Here is a 16,524-nt window from a genome sequence, read left to right on the forward strand (position 1 = left end):
TCTTACCAAAAAAAAAAAAAAAAAATTATAAGATCATTGTTTAAGATGTATCATCAGTGAGCTCGATGTTTTTATTTTATATTGTTTAGAAAATAACTTTGAAATACATTTTTTCAAAAAATAATTTCAATAGATATCAAATTGGTTGGTAATTCAACTATAAATAACCCATTTAAAGGTAATTCGACATGTAAATATCAAATATGATAGAGGATGGGAAATGGTCAAAAGATTAAGATTTGGACCGATAAATGGCTTCCTAGATCCTACCCTATTGACCTTTAAGGTCACTTCTCCTTTAAATTTGGTAGAGGAAGATGCACGTGTATGTGAGTTGATCAATTGTGACCGTGGGGAGTCGAAGGCTCAAGTGGTCAAGTTTGTATTTATTTCACATGAGGCTAAAACTATTCTGGATATCCCTATTAATTCAGCTCTTTCGGAGGATTTTGTGATTTGAAATGCTATACCTAATATTAAGTTCTTAGTAAGGAGTGCATATTTATACTCTTATTTTATAAGTGATAAGTAGGATTATAAAAATAAGGCTTATTCCAATTTAGGCCCATTTGAAGGTTAAGAATGCAAGGTTAATTGTTTAATTTATACTCTTACTATATAAGTGATCAAGCAAATGGAAGGGTTGCTACGAACTTTAGGTGAAGGATGCAGATGTTAGAATCCATACTTGAATATATAGCCATGCCCATTGATGCAACTCAGAGCATCACGGTTGAGTTGGAGGCCAACCTCAAAATGGCATTAGGGTTTTGGGCTAAGTAAGCTGCACACACACAACTAGCCCCTGCGCTACAAATCAAAGTTCCAAGATGCAAATGAAGAAAATAGAGCTAATTCAAATAGGTTTTTTTTTTTTTTTTTTTCCTAGTGCACAGATATTTAGAGTAGCTAAATTAATTTGATTTTCTTCTGTCATGGACAAACTAATATACGCTATGAGATGGTAAATTCATGATAAGTGATGATAGAACACTAACAGATCTTGTATACAAAAAATGAGTTCTACCATATCAAAAGCAGTGACCATTGCCAGCATCAATGTTAGATCTTTTACTGGAAGTTTGTGGCATCCAATAAAAGACCCAATTTTATACACGGAGTATGTCTACAGGTGCTCTTAGGGCAATCCTTAAGGAGAATAAAACGATCCCTACTACATTGGAAAGAAAGTGGCTATGACTGCTTAGAAAAAGTGGTTTGACAGCATTGAGAATTCTACCTTGACAATTGCCGTTAGGACACTTAATAACAGGACCTTTTTTATATCCACCCAAAAATTTCAAAGATCTAAGTGTTTTTGAACTTTTAGGAGAGAGACATTAGGTTTCTACATACTCTTAAATGACTAGAGGGTCTGTTTGGTACATGTGTTTAAACACGTTTTCAATTTTTAAACAGCATTACACGTATTTCCATATACTTTTTCACCTATACGTATTTCCAAAAAAATTAAAAACTGTTGTTTAAACACACATACCAAATTGATCCAGGTAACCATAAGATGAACTCATCAGTAGTTTCCACCCTACTTTCTATTTGCATTGATCCATCATGATTTCAGTCTGACCTGTGAAGCTAACCAACTCCCTCATTTCCTACAACCATATTATTAATCAAAAAAATTATGTGGAGCATATTATTAAGAAATTTATGTGCTTAAATCTTGGCGATTGACAATAGCATTGCATATTATTAATCCTCTTTTCTCCTTTTTAGCTTTCTTTTTTTTTAAATTTAATTTCTTTTCATGAAAACACTAAACCACAATGTTTTGTGCTCTTAACAGTAACACTAACGGAGATAGAGAGGAGAGGACCAAAACGAAAAGTTTTGAAAGTGTAAAGGTGACATTTTGGAGGGAGCACAACCAAAATTATTTTAGATTTCATTTTTGAATTTTAAACTAGATTTCCTTTTGAGGAAACCCTTAAAAACACCTATATCAAGGAAATAAAATGTAAATTCTAAAATTACGAAAACTACATGAAAATATCAAAAGTAACAAATGAAAAAATAGACCCCTGTTCTTCATTAGATTTTGTCCAGTTCTTTCCATTCCATACCAACCTATCCTCTCTGCATCAACATTGCTCAAATTTATAACACAGGAACCAAATTAACAACAATCTAAAACTTGGTAGGCCTATTCTTGCATTTTCAAGGCATACAGCCTGATCATTACCCTATAGATTGGAAGTCATAAAACTAGGGGAAATTTTGAAAAAAAAAAAAAGTGTTTAAAGTTGCATCAAAAGTGAAAGAATCACATACAATTTTTGGGTCATCAAAGTTACAAATATGACTAGTCATCACAGAATAAAACAACCTAATCTGCCGCCATTTACTCCCTTATACTTCATTTTCACTCATAATTGAGTTCCTAAGTGAAATATTACTGATATATTATTATCCAATAGTGAAATCTATAATCTAAGAATCATATGAAAGGGAAATAGGAATACAATTAAATCAGCATTGACATTAACTTTGAAGGTGAATTAACCTGTAGCACAATAAGAAGCAAACTAAAGATATTTCATATATAGTAAGCTTATAAAAAATTCTTGTAATGACTACCAGATCATTCTTCTTTCAGAATTATATAATGGAGAAGCGTCAACAGTAAACTAACAAATGAATAATGTCATCTCACACATCTGATGTATTCAGCAGTATTTTGGATCAGGGTCACTTCGTTGAATCCGTGGATGGCTTTGTCATGACTTCGTGTGAACTAATCTGCTCATGTATTTGTCTGAATTTCTCTTTAAGCCTCTTAATCTGAGAAAGCACTAGCACATTGGTCAAACAAACGAGAGGAAAAGGGCAAATGCCAAGATTGACAGTCAAGGAAAAAGATAAGGAAAGATAATTGCAATACCCTTTTCAGCTCAATCTCTGTATCTCGCTTCTGCAGGCCTAATGAGTGTTGTCAGTTAGTGATGTCAAAAATATTATCCAAGTCGTCTTCAAAAGCAGATTCCAAGTCCTCTCGGAGGAGTGCAGGCAACTTGTCTACAACTGGCATTAAAGGGAAGCAGTTGAACTGCAAAAGATACACAAATAAGAAATAATGGGAAAAGAAAAATGAGGCCTAGAAAAGAATGCATCAAGATATTTTAAAGAAAATCAAATCATTTCCCCCCTCTCTGTGTTGTACATTTAGTTTCACCAGCAAGTTGTGATAAATCAACAAATACTTTAGCTAGTAAACAGCATAGTTGGGGAAAAAAACTAACTACATAAGGACAGAAGCATGACATGTAATAAAATGCAGAAAATAAAAGCAAGCAAAACTGACAAAATAAAATAAAATGTTAGCATTCAGAAACAGGCTTGAAATGTCCATCATCCAATTAGCACCGTCTCCCTCATCACTCAGTTGTTATTATTTCCATTGAATTAATCTAGCAATGACCAGAAATCAGGATATATATAACCAACGTTTAACTCTGCAGATGCCAAGAAATATTCTCTTACGCCATGAAATATCTGTTGTACCAAAGCATAAACAATCCTTTCAGATGATGGAGCAAGCCTCCGATTCCAAAGTGTACTATCTAGAAGATCAGCCAACTTGTTTCTGATGTCTGGATAGAAGAGCTTGAGTCAGTACCCAAGGCCAGATGACTGAGCTTTACATCTGCCCTTGGCTTAGAGTCCTGCTTCTCATAGGCAACGGATCCCAATGATGAATCAGGGGAGAGACCAGCAAACAAAGGATTACCACCTGTGTTGGACTGTTCTGTTCCTCCAAAAGAGTCTAAAAATTGACGTAACCCACCCCGATTCTAAAAATTGACATCAACAATGACATGATTAGTAGAGAAAATTAATTGCAGAAACTAGCTACATTTCACATGTTCTTAACTTTTAATATAGCTATTGAGAGTCACATCGCAACAAATAAATCATGTTTTATTCTGTTTTCTTTACCAATCAAAAGCACAAACATATCCTCTCCATATGCACTATACAAAAGCCTACATTATATACACATGTGAGATGTATACTCTTTCTTTAGCATATGAAGGCATGTGCAGACATGCAACGGCAATACTCTTTTCTTTAGCATTTGAAGGCACAAATATATCCTTTCCATGTGCACTATACAAAAACCTTAAATTAAACAAACACATACATATACATAAACATATAAACTTTAAAAAAAAAAAAATCAAAATATATAATATAAAATAAACAAGCAAACAAAATTACTACATCACTAAAGTGACTAAAAAGAAACAAGTTACTCATGCTTATGTAAAATCCAAGAAATGGTTATATACTAAGCATAGGCTAGTATCAAAAGGAAAGCAAAACCATTTGAAATGCAGCGCCGCACAGCACAAGAGGGGTTGGATTGGCTATTTTCATGGGCATTTGAATGCCTTGTAAATAAACGATATTAACCTTATTGTGGAGGGACCAAGTGATGTAACGGGTGGTGCTTATTAAATCCTCCATACATCTGCAGCAAAACATTTTGAACAATGAGAGAAGATATCAGGGGCAAACACAACAGATGATTTTTAATAAGCATCATGCACACGCAATATCCTAAAACATCTTATGAACACCTGAGCATATGGGAAACGTGGAAAAGACAGAACCTAGGATATTCTTTGATAAAAAAAAAACTTTCATATGTACTCTAGCGGAAATAGGAGGAACTTGCTTGATCAAAGAAAATAGGCAACCTATATTATAATCACTACTGCTCATAGACGACATTAAAATTCCATATTTTCTGTTTATTTCAGAGAAAGAATGATGGATTAAAAATGATATTGATTTAATGATTCCATTCATCTCCAACAATCAAATGAGACCCAACAAAAGGGTAAATTTTTAAGTATGAGTACTCAAGAAAACATAACAAAAACAAGTCACTCCAGTGTCACTTTCAATAAAAACAAGTCAGTGGTAATCTCAATCAAAATTCCCCAAACCCCAATTCTTCAAAACTGTCCTGTACACTAAAAACTTAGGCTTTTCTTTCATATCTCTTCCTCTCTGTACACTATATATACTGTGACAATGAAATGATAACAAAATAGAAGTTGGTCAAGAAAAACTTGAATAAACAATCCCAATTAATCAAATACTACATAATAAACCTATTTATAGTATATACTCTACAAGAACATTTTGTGGAGAAGAACGAGCTAACTCATTGCAAAAAATTTGTGGCCCTAAGCAATTGCCTATCTTGCCTAAAGGAAGGGCCAGCCCCGCACAATAGCAAGCTCAAAATGAGCTTAATTCAAGCTTCTTTGGAGGACAACAAAGAAATATACCTTTCTTAAGCCAAATATTCTTCCAATTAATATTTGCTTGTCAATCAAGTTTAACCACTACATATATACTGTGCAGCCAGGTAATTTAGTAACTACCATCCAAAATTTACAACTATAACTAGTTTCCAAAATTAGAACTGCTTTCCTCAAATTTATATTTCGAAAACAAATTAAAAGACTCAAGATTTAAGTTGCTGCTATAGGAGTTGCTCACACACCGGCATGGAGGGTCGGGCCATCCCAAATTCGTTTAGCAATGACTCATTGCAACTATTAAGCAACGTTATTGCAACACCTTGAATAAAACAATAATATACCTAATGCAGCATAGTTTCCTCGGACGAGAACTTTCTTTACTGCAGCGAGCTTCGAATCGCCAGAGTTGTTTAACATGAGTATTTTGTTGACGGAGGAAACTATGCCCCTTTAGGTATTTTGCAATAATGTTGCTTAACAGGTACAATGAGTCATTGCTAAACGAATTTGGGATGGCCCGACCCTCTAAGGCGGTGTGTGAGCAACTCCTACAGCAGCAACTTAAATCTTGAGTGTTTTAATTTATTTTCAAAATTCAAACTTGGGAAAACAGTTCTAATTTTGGAAACTAGTTATAGTTGTAAATTTTGGATGGTAGCTACTAAATTACCTGGCTGCAGTACAAAAAGTTCTTGTCGGAAGTTTCAAGACAGCAAACGGAAATTGATTGATTCTGCCTCTCGAGGAAGAAGATGATGGTGTAGAACGGATCTCCGGAGCCAAAATACCAAACCATGACATCCTAATCTTGCAATAACCATCATCTTTTTGAAAACACGATACATTCACCACGCATATGCCCGAGGAAACTAGGGCTGTCCACGGGTCGGGCGGATCGGGTTTGGGGTCAAACCGTCACTTGACCTGCTTAGGTCGGGTGAACAGATTTCTCACCCGTTGTTGACCGAATGGTCAGATGAAACCGTTTGTCTCGATTCTTCAGTTGGGCGGGTCGGATTCGTCGGGTGATCGGTTTGAAGGAAAAGAACAAAAAGAGAGGAAAAATCAACCAAAGAAAAAGCTTGAAATGGCAAAAACTGAGCTTGGAACGGAGATAAGGAGAGAAAAGAGAGAAGATAAAAAGAAAAATGAGATTTTGAAATCATACTTGAGAGATAGGACACCCAACACATGTTAACAAATAGGAAGCTAAACTCATCGGCAAACAGGAAGTGAAACTCGTCGGCAATGGTCATGGATGGTAGGGAAGAGTCAAGCTACGGTTTGAACTTTAAAGAGAAATTATGAATACGGAGCCATTAATATTATTGTTTTCATTTGGTTATTTAAGATAAAATTGCATTCAGCCCAGCAACTGCAATAGGACAAAGCTATTAATGCTCACGTGAATAGCTATTGCCTAACATTGATTCAAAGTTCAAAGTGACGTGAATAGCTACTGTCAAACAATTTTTAAATAGTTAATTTTGTGGTGAAAAGCTATTGATATTGAATAGCTACTGACATAATAAAACTTTTTTTATAGTTAATTTGTGATGAATAGCTACTGTCCACTGACGTGACAAAATACAAAAGTCTATTTAATCATGGAGAAACTGGGTTGAGATCCGTGCAATAGCTAGGGTATTATTACATGGTATGCAATAGCTACAATATCAGCCATAAATTAAATCTAATGTTCAGAAAATTGACATATCATATGTACAAGCTGCCAATCCGCATGCTTCAAATTTCTCCTATTTCTCTCCTCTTTTCAGTTTTCACTTCAGCACCTGTTTACACCCCAAATTTGAATTTTAGAAACTCTCTTCTTTCCCTCTCTTCCATCAAGGTTTTTCTCTCTGCCTCCCTCTCCCTGACGCTCTTCTCTGCTCTTTTCTCAACCCTGACTGTGCCTCTAGCACAACCATTACTCCGCCTCGCCGATTTGACAAGAGTGGGCTCGGTCTCGTCAGATTACTCCAAAATCCACTAATCTCTTTCCGCCTCTACCACCCACGCTCTACTCTGAGCTCTTCTAAAAGTAGTAGTGGGTGTCAATTTCAACGGCTTGTTGTTTGTCTACGTTGAAGTCCGATCGTTAGGTTTTGGTTTGGATCGGTTCTTGGAGCACACTACTTCAGTTGTTCCAGTCATTTCTAAAATTCATTTTCAAAAAATCTATTTAGCGGCTTTTTGCGTGTGTTTTTGGGTTAACGGAAAATGTAATGGTTGCAGAATTATGCATATAGTTCTAAGTTTGGAATTTTATGAGTTTTAATTAAAATCCAGTTCTTATATTGCCTGCACCTAATAAGATGCTTGGAACATATATATGGGAAAGGCCTAGTCTTCTTGGACAGACGAGGCTTACTTTTTCTGCAAACCATTGTAATTTCGTGTAACTTTTGCCATATAGTCTACACCCCCTCTGATTTTCATAGTTCACTGTGTTTTATTTTGTAAGATGCTAGAAGACATTTACATGATAGTATGATACTGATAGAAGCTCTTAAATTTCGAACTGTACGGATGTAGATGTCTCATTCCTTTTGCAATTTTTGGTGAAAACATTTCAAACATGCATGAACTATGTCACATTTTCAACCTCACTAAATTCCAACCAGCCCCATATGTAGATGAAAGGTCCCATATATAAACTATTTATGAACTTTGCCACTATTTCAATTCAAGCATTGACATGATGTTCATATTGCATGTTTAATCATTTATTAGCTTTTTTGTGAATATCATTATCAAGTGAAAGAGAGAGCCATTAATGCATTGGTGTTGTTCTTTCAAATCATAAAATAGATGAGATGATCCAGATGTTTGAAGCCTATATATAACATCTGAAGGGTAATTTTATTGTTGAATTTCGAAGGGTTATTATTAGGTTCCTAATGATGAAAGTTTGAACCTTGTGGAGCTGTCTGTTTGAGTGTTTAACCAAAAAATGAATGTTCAACACATTGAAAAATGCTTTTGAGGAAAAATTTTGACAGCATATATTTCATCTTAGGTTGTTAAAAAAAAGCATGCTTTAGATAGTTAGCAGCTGCATCCAACATGAAAAAAGAAGAAACTAAATAGAGTTTTTAACTTGCAGTTGGAGGTAATTATGCAAATTTGACTTTAAAGACTTGTAGATAGGTTGTTAAAAAAAAAAATGCTTTTATTGTCTTGAATGATCCGTATTGAGTGTCACTTGGTTGTACAGATTTTCAAGTTCAAAATTATACAAAATGGACTTTTTTAAATTTTCACTTGTCCTGGCATTCCTAGAAATTGCTATAGATGTAGACTACAGGCCATGAAGTTTGTTTTTGTAGTGTCTAAATGAAATTGGTTCTTTAATCTTAGTCTTTATTTATTTAATTTCTAGGCACTTTGGTTACATGTTTTTTATAACTTACAGTACTTTCACAACTCGACTAACAACCATCATAGATCATTATTGTGCTTTGAAACTAATTTTCTTATGTTCATGATGGTTAGGACTTAGGAAATTGGGTGTTAATCGTTACCATACTTTAAAGACTTCGCTCTTACCAGTTACCAACTTATCAACAAAAATACATAATTCTTAGTTTTCATGACGATGAAGCTTTTAACTTGCATTCCTTCTTCTCTTGTCCTTCAGAGATAGACAAGTTCTACACAGACAAGTTTTAGAAATGTACCCTTCTTGTGCGTGGAGTTGAAGTTTCCAACAAGTTAATTTTCAAGCACACAAGACTTTTTTTTTTCCTCTTTTCTAATGGAAATATGTATCATGATGGTTGAAAAAGTTATTTATTATCAGCTATAATATTATTATAACCTTGTAATCAAAGTGTATACTTCAATAAAATTCTTGTTATTATGGCTGAGCGAAGTGTACAATTCAATATAATTTTATTTTTGTTTTCTTTTGAATCATTGGATGGTAGGAATGACTTTAAAATTTGACCATTCTCTTCAGCCATTAAGGATTAATTCTTCTTTTGGTTTACAAAAGTGTAGTAAAAAAAAGAATAAATATGAGAACACAATTCAAAAGTGCTGGCACTATCTATTTTAGGCAATTCTTTGCCGATGGATGTGTATATTTTATTAGAACTCTTATTATTATTATGTTCTTGTAATCAAAGTTTACATTTCAATAGCATATCATTCATTCATGGATCAAATCCTTTTCTTGTTTATCTTTCCTCTCATGTATCAATTTGTGACTGTAATGCAACATCAAAATTGTTCTACTAGTTCAACTTGAAGCATTAGAAATTAAAATTAAATCACACAATCAATTGCATTTGCTAAATAATATCAATAAAGGATAAAAACATGTTAGTACATTCTCTTGGTTTGAATTCTACATTCTTGAAAGATTGTTGTATAAATAAATAAGGAAACTTTTATGTGTTAAAATTAGAGAATACATTCAATGTTTCACTAAAACTGAAAATTAGCCTAGGCTGACTTCAAGATACACGGCGCTTCAATTGATCATGGAATGCTTCAAAACCTTTTCTCACAAGATACATTAAACTTTTAGCCAGCTAAAGCTAAATTTTTTTCCTGTTAACAAGAATCAAACCACAACACTTCTCTAATTTTATTACTGCAGCCCCAAGAGAGAAAGCCTCTTATACAAATTAAATTTGCTGTAACATTGCTTATTCAGGAGTTGATATGCCAAAGTTGGTTTCCAAATTGTTTTGAGGAGTTCTTTTACACGCACACCTCACCAAGCAAAACACAATAGTCAGCTAGATCTTATAGAGATACACATAGCTTTAAACCAATGGCCTTTCATGCTTTCAAATCATCAAGATTAGCATTCACAACAACTGCCCTCCCAAGTATGGAATGAGATCCAATGAACAGTATCTACAAGGAAAAAAACGTTAGAGAGAAAAAATTAAGATATTCATGCCATCAGTTTAGGTAAACTAACAAGTAATAACACCCATAGTGACACCAAGGAATTGTAAACGGTAATAAAAACTTAAAATAAATAAAATTAATCCCATTTTATTTTGAAGACTTGTTATACAGAGTCTCATACTAACTGCCCTCCCAATTTATTGTGTGACATATCTAATTTGTGCCTCAAATTAAAATGCAATAAAAAGAAGAGAAAAGATAAATTTAGTATAGATTTGGCAGCCAAAGCATGATACTATAAGTCTATAATTGACATAAATGGATTACTTGGTTGTCCTTAATAGAAAAATCAGCTACTCCATAAGTGTGAATCGAAGATATACATGAGACCGCAATTAATTTCCTGTATAATAGCAAATGAAATCACATTCTGCTATAACGTTACCTAAATCACCAGCGTGATTCAGTTTATCATTAGAGCTCCATGATCCTTCTTTAGTGGATTGAAAAGGGGCCTAACATAAAAATTCTTTAAGTCATCAATAACATTCTCCAAAGTTACTATACATTACTAAGCAATACAGTTTTCAAAGCACCCAACTAAAGGTATTTCATGTCTTGCGTCTTGACTATATGTGTACATTCCATCTGAAACTTGCAATTTTCAATCTACCCTACAAATATAATTATAGCTAAGCTATACATAAAATATAAAACACTTTCTCAATGATATCATTTAACATCATTGCAGATTTATGAAAGATATCATTAATTTTTTTCAACCAATCAAATAATAACAATAAGAATAAGAAAAAGAAGACTATCTCCCTGTTTGGAGCATCTTAAAAATCAAATTATTATTGGAAATCCATTAACAACAAATAGAATGCATCTTGAAGTTAAGCACTAGCAGCTAAGGATTCTTCGAAAATTTATTTAAATACAAAACAAGAAAAAGGAAAGGGAGAGAGTTAAAACCATTGCACTATTCATAAGCTCAAGTGTGCAACCTCAGGTGGAAAATCTGCTACTGATTGTGTGAAAAAAAAAAAGTCCACAGTCCCTATTGTAGGGATGTGAGAATACCACATGAGAGAACAATTAGTACCTAAATATGAATAATTACTACCAAGAGAAAATTACTGTGAAATAAATCATATTTTGTTATCATTTCTAGTAAATTTTTCGCTATTCCAATGCTATTAGTTTACTACCAACCAAGAGCACTAAAAGTTTTCAATGTCTATTCCCATCAAAAAGCATGAAGGACTAAAGTAAGACTCACCTATTAGATATTTGCTAAAACAATTTAGGGCAGCCAACAGACCACTTAATGCAGTTAACAAATAAATGGTTTTTCATTTTTGTGCTATTTTGAATACAAAATCATAGCTTTTATGAGAATAATTTGTCTACTGTCTGCCTAAGATAAGTTCTAAACAATAATACACTAACTTGAAAATCCAATTTCCAGACACATAACATCACAGTTTTTTTTTTTTTTTTTGATAAGTACATAACATCACATTAACATAAAATTCCAAAAAAAAAAGAAGGTAGAATATAAAGAGATAAACTAAAAACTCTATGAAACATTTTAACAAACACCTTCAGTGCCTACCCAAAAACCAGATTTAAAAGTGCCAATAATAACAATTATTGCTAATATCAGAAATCCAACAGCTGGTCTAATTTAGCTCATGTAAAGAAGTTCTTGCACACTACAGGCTAAAAACATTTGAGAACTAGAAGCATAGGATTTGACCACTATAGTCTATAACATCAAACTTGTAAAATAGATATTTTAGCTATCTCCCTTGTAGCACTGATTATCCATTTTTTTGATTCTGCTCTCCTCTTACCCAATGATGTGTCTATTTTATATAAGTAATTTTACTTCGATTCGATGTATACAAAAGAGAGAACTCACCTCCTTGTGATTGCGAAGTCCGATGTAGGAAGCGGCCTAGGAATCGCAGATAAATCTGGTTGGCACCAGCGGCGACTGTACCAGCGGGGATTTTAGGGATTTTTTGATGAGAAAAAGACCAGTGTCGTCGGAATCGCCGATCTGGCCAGTGGCTATGCTGCTTCAGAGAGACATTCACTCGAGTTGAGACAGCTTCACACTTGGAGACAGAGAAAGAGGAAGAGTGTGAGTGTGATGCAGCGTAGGCATGTAGAAACAGAATCTGTAACACACAATTACTACAACTCTTCCACGAAACCTAAGTTCCACAAGAATACTAGGCTAGTAGGCAAAATAATAGATAAAACATCTCTAACAAACTTTTATTAATCATCGCATAATAATAATAATCAACTCCTCTATAAAGAGTATTTATAAGAATAGAATTTCTCCTACTCCTTTTAGGAAAAGAAATAATAAACCTACTTCTACTTGAAAAAGGAAAAACAATTAAAATCCTAATTCAACTAGAAAAAAGAAAACAACATAAAATATTAAAATATTTTATTCTTCCTTAACCAATCTGCATCATTCTCTCGGGGTTGGGGAAAACTCGTCCTTGAGTTTTGTGGCAATCTTCCACGATCAATTGGAACCCCGAATAATCCTCTCCATCCTATTCTTCTGTGCAAGACAAGACGAATCAGTATGCTACTTATCAATTTTTTCTCACTCATAATAAATCTTGATGTACGGATTTTTATTCTTGACTTCTTTTGCCACGGCGAGATATGTGAAGCAAGTACTAAAAAAGAATCCATGCACACATCCAAAAGCTTCATATTTCCTCATCGACAAAGATTACTTAAAATCACTCGTTCACGTCTCTTGTTGACTTCTATCAATTCTTGTTCAATAAAATCCTCCCAAAAGGGATCAATAACCTTTTGTTTTTGAATGTCGAAAGTCTCATCAACGATGTGAGTTATGGGCTCATCTTGTATGTATTTTTATCAAGCTCAATCTTTTCTCCTTGACTAAAATCTTCAGGATAGTCATCATAAATTGGTGGAGAATCCCAATCTACTAGACAAACTCTTTCAATGTATTCATCATCCTCTTCGATATCGTAGCCCTCCTGCTCAATATCAAGATCCTCCTCCTCCTCCATAAAACATGGATTTGGATGGTAGTTTTGAGGTTGACTTCCAACGGCTAAGGTGGTGAGCTGCTTTAAAAGCGCATCAAACCACTCCTCTATTCGTTGAAAGAACGCCTCTAATTGCGCATCGCGTGCAACCTCATCGCATTCATACACGTCATCTATGGCAACAGGTTTTCCCCCACGTACTCCTCTTTGTGCCATCGTAGGAACCTAGCCTGGCTCTAATACCAACTGATGCAGCGTAGGCGTGTAGAAGCAGAATCTGTAACACACAATTACTACAACTCTTCCACGAAACCTAAGTTCCACAAGAACATTAGGCTAGTAGGCAAAATAATAGAGAAAACATTTCTAACAAACTTTTATTAATCAACGCATAATAATAATAATCAACCCCTCTATGAAGAGTATTTATAGGAATAGAATTTCTCCTACTCCTTTTAGGAAAAGAAATAATAAACCTACTTCTACTTGAGAAAGGAAAAACAATTAAAATCCTAATTCAACTAGAAAAAAGAAAACAACATAAAATATTAAAATATTTTATTCTTCCTTAACCAATCTACATCAGAGTGTTTGGGGGTTTGGTTTCAAATGGTAAGTTTCAGTTTTTTCTTTGCTTTTGCTGATGGGTATAAGTTGGGGCTGCCGTGACAACGGGTTGAAGAAGAGGCAGTGATCAAGGAGGAGGGCAACTGCGCAGGAGAGAGAGAGAGAGAGAGAGAGAGAAAATTTTCATTTTATGAAATTATGAACTCATACCCATCAGGTAAGTAGAAACAGTGGGCAGGCTTTGAAAATTTTTTAGGGTGAAAATCTTTTTCTTATTTGGTGAGGTGTCAAAGTTTTGAGTCATTAGATTAAATGAAGGGTTGAGATTTGTGCTATTGCACACCATGCAATACCTAGGGTATTGCATGGGATCTCATTCCGGAGAAACTTACCCACCCACGTGAAAGTGAAATTAAATCTGCAAATGGAGTAGTAGTTTTGGTCGGGTCGGTTGCTAAGGTTTTCAAACTTTTAAATCGTCACTCGAACCGAAACTTCGGTTTTTGTAATAGTTAGACCCTTATCCGACTGACTTAGGATCCATTTGGATACAACTTATTTTGCTGAAAACTGAAAACAGTGTAGCAAAATGATTTTTAAATGTGTAAATAGTACGTGGGACCCATTTTTAATATTTTTCTGAATAAAGTGGTTGTGAGTCCCGTGAACAATGCATAAACAGTGCATAAATAGTGATGAACAGTGACTTTGTCCCCTAAAGCTGAAACGCGTGCAAAAAAAAGAAAAAAAAAAGGAAACGGGAAATGACTAAACGCAGACGCAGAATAAGTTGAATCTAAACACTACCTTAGGTATCTAGAACCGACTGTTGGGTTTCGAGTCGAGCGGGTTCAATCGGTTTGGTCAGGTCATCCAACCGATTGGACAGCCCTAGAGGAAACTATGCTACTTAAATAGACTCGTGTGATTCAAAAAAAAAAAAAAAAGACTCGGGTGGGTTAGGGATTGAGAATTAGAGTGAGTCATTAACAATAGTTATTATTTATTATTATTATTAAAAAAAAAATTAGCAGATTTAGCTCCGTTTGGATTGGCGTCTGCGTTTTTTGCTTTTTTTTTTTTTTTTTTTTTTTACCAGCGCCTCTTGCACTATTCATTGGATATGAATAGTGTAAACAAGCAAATGAACCGTATTTTTTATGTGAACAGTAACCGAAAATTATTTTTTTTATTGTTTTCAATTTTCATCAAAATAAGCGATATCCAAATGCACACTTAATTAATTCTTGCCAAGCTAGCTTTGTCCCAAGAAAAAAGACATACTAGCAGTGATAAACTAATAATAATAACATTATTGTAGTGCACCATTTTTTTCAGTAAAAAAAAAAAAAAAAAAAAACCAATCTCCTAGTGCAATTAATTATAAGATCATTCTTACCCAAAAAAAAAAAAAAAAAAATTATAAGATCATTGTTTAAGATGTATCATCAATGAGCTCGATGTTTTTGTTTTTGTATTGTTTAGAAAATAACTTTGAAATACATTTTTTCAAAAAATAATTTCAATAGATATCAAATTGGTTGGTAATTCAATTATAAATAACCCATTTAAAGGCAATTCAACATGTAAATATCAAATATGATGGAGGATGGAAAATGGTCAAAAGATTAAGATTTGGATTGATAAATGGCTTCCTAAATCCTACCCTATCGACCTTTAAGGTCACTTCTCCTTTAAATTTGCTGGAGGAACATGCACGTGTATGTGAGCTGATCAATCGTGACCGTGGGGAGTCGAAGGTTCAGGTGGTCAAGTCTATATTTTTTTTCACATGAGGTTGAAACCATTCTGGATATCCCTATTAGTTCAGCTCTTCCGGAGGATTCTGTGATTTGAAATGCTACACCTAATATTAAGTTCTTAGTAAGGAGTGCATATTTTATTATTTTTTTGGTAAACAAGGAGTGCATATTTATACTCTTATTTTATTCCAATTTAGGCCTATTAAGTTCTTAGTAAAGAGTGCATATTTATACTCTTATTTTATAAGTGATCGGTAGGATTATAAAAATAAGGCTTATTCCAATTTAGGCCCATTTGAAGGTTAAGAATGCAGGGTTAATTGTTTAATTTATACTCTTACTATATAAGTGATCAAGGCAATGTTGTCCGTTATTCAAGCTATCAATGATGGGGTCTTTGGTGGTGAGATTGGTCACATTGTTCAGAATATTTGGGAAGTCTCTTCTTGTTTTAACTAGTGTTCCTTTCATCATCTGAAAAGGGAAGGCAACAGAGTTGCCCATGAACTTGCAAAAGTTGCTAGGATCACTATAAGTCAAAGGTCTGGGAAAGAACTATTCCAAGCCTGTTGAGCATATTGTGATTGAGTTATTCTGCTTATAAAAAAAATTTTCAGGAAAACGCCGCTATAGGCCCGAAAAAGTGGTAGATTGCTGTATAGTTCAAAAAAAAAGTTTCTGAGCAAATTATTTCCAAAATTGATGGTAATGGGCCATTTTTGCCGATGTTAGAATCCATACCCCTGCGCTACAAATCAAAGTTCAAGATGCAAATGAAGAAAATAGAGCTAATTCAAATTGGTTTTTTTTTTTTTTTTTCCCCCTAGTGCATAGATATTTAGAGTAGCTAAATTAATTTGATTTTCTTCTGTCATGGACAAACTAATATACACTATGAGACGGTAAATTCATGATAAGTGATGATAGACCACTAACAGATCTTGTATACAAAAAATGAGTTCTACTATA

General features: G+C 34.0%; 1 protein-coding gene and 1 long non-coding RNA gene across 6 annotated transcripts; both read right to left on the bottom strand.

Moving 5' to 3' along the window:
• Positions 1-2,468: 2,468 nt before the first annotated feature.
• On the bottom strand, positions 2,469-6,645 carry LOC115966290 (dynamin-like protein ARC5). Of its 5 annotated transcripts, none has more exons than XM_031085548.1 (5): positions 5,968-6,645; positions 5,639-5,845; positions 4,435-4,492; positions 2,903-3,067; positions 2,469-2,802 (listed from the first exon to the last, which is right to left on the bottom strand). In XM_031085548.1, the coding sequence occupies exons 1-4, from the start codon at positions 6,096-6,098 to the stop codon at positions 2,954-2,956; spliced, it is 510 nt and encodes a 169-aa protein (XP_030941408.1). In that variant the 5' UTR covers positions 6,099-6,645; the 3' UTR covers positions 2,469-2,802; positions 2,903-2,953. The 5 variants fall into 5 exon arrangements, 2 of the variants coding, with proteins under 2 accessions (XP_030941408.1, XP_030941407.1); XR_004086383.1 differs by lacking the exon at positions 5,639-5,845 and adding an exon at positions 3,502-3,812 and having other exon boundaries at positions 2,536-2,802; positions 5,968-6,617; XR_004086381.1 differs by adding an exon at positions 3,502-3,812 and having other exon boundaries at positions 2,536-2,802; positions 5,322-6,617.
• Positions 6,646-9,656: 3,011 nt separating this feature from the next.
• On the bottom strand, positions 9,657-12,446 carry LOC115966292. The gene is made up of 2 exons (XR_004086384.1): positions 12,097-12,446; positions 9,657-10,169 (listed from the first exon to the last, which is right to left on the bottom strand). It is a non-coding gene; the product is annotated as an uncharacterized LOC115966292 (long non-coding RNA).
• Between the last annotated feature and the right edge of the window lie 4,078 nt (positions 12,447-16,524).

The sequence above is a fragment of the Quercus lobata genome, chromosome 11 (assembly GCF_001633185.2).
Source record: "Quercus lobata isolate SW786 chromosome 11, ValleyOak3.0 Primary Assembly, whole genome shotgun sequence".
Lineage (NCBI taxonomy): Eukaryota > Viridiplantae > Streptophyta > Magnoliopsida > Fagales > Fagaceae > Quercus > Quercus lobata.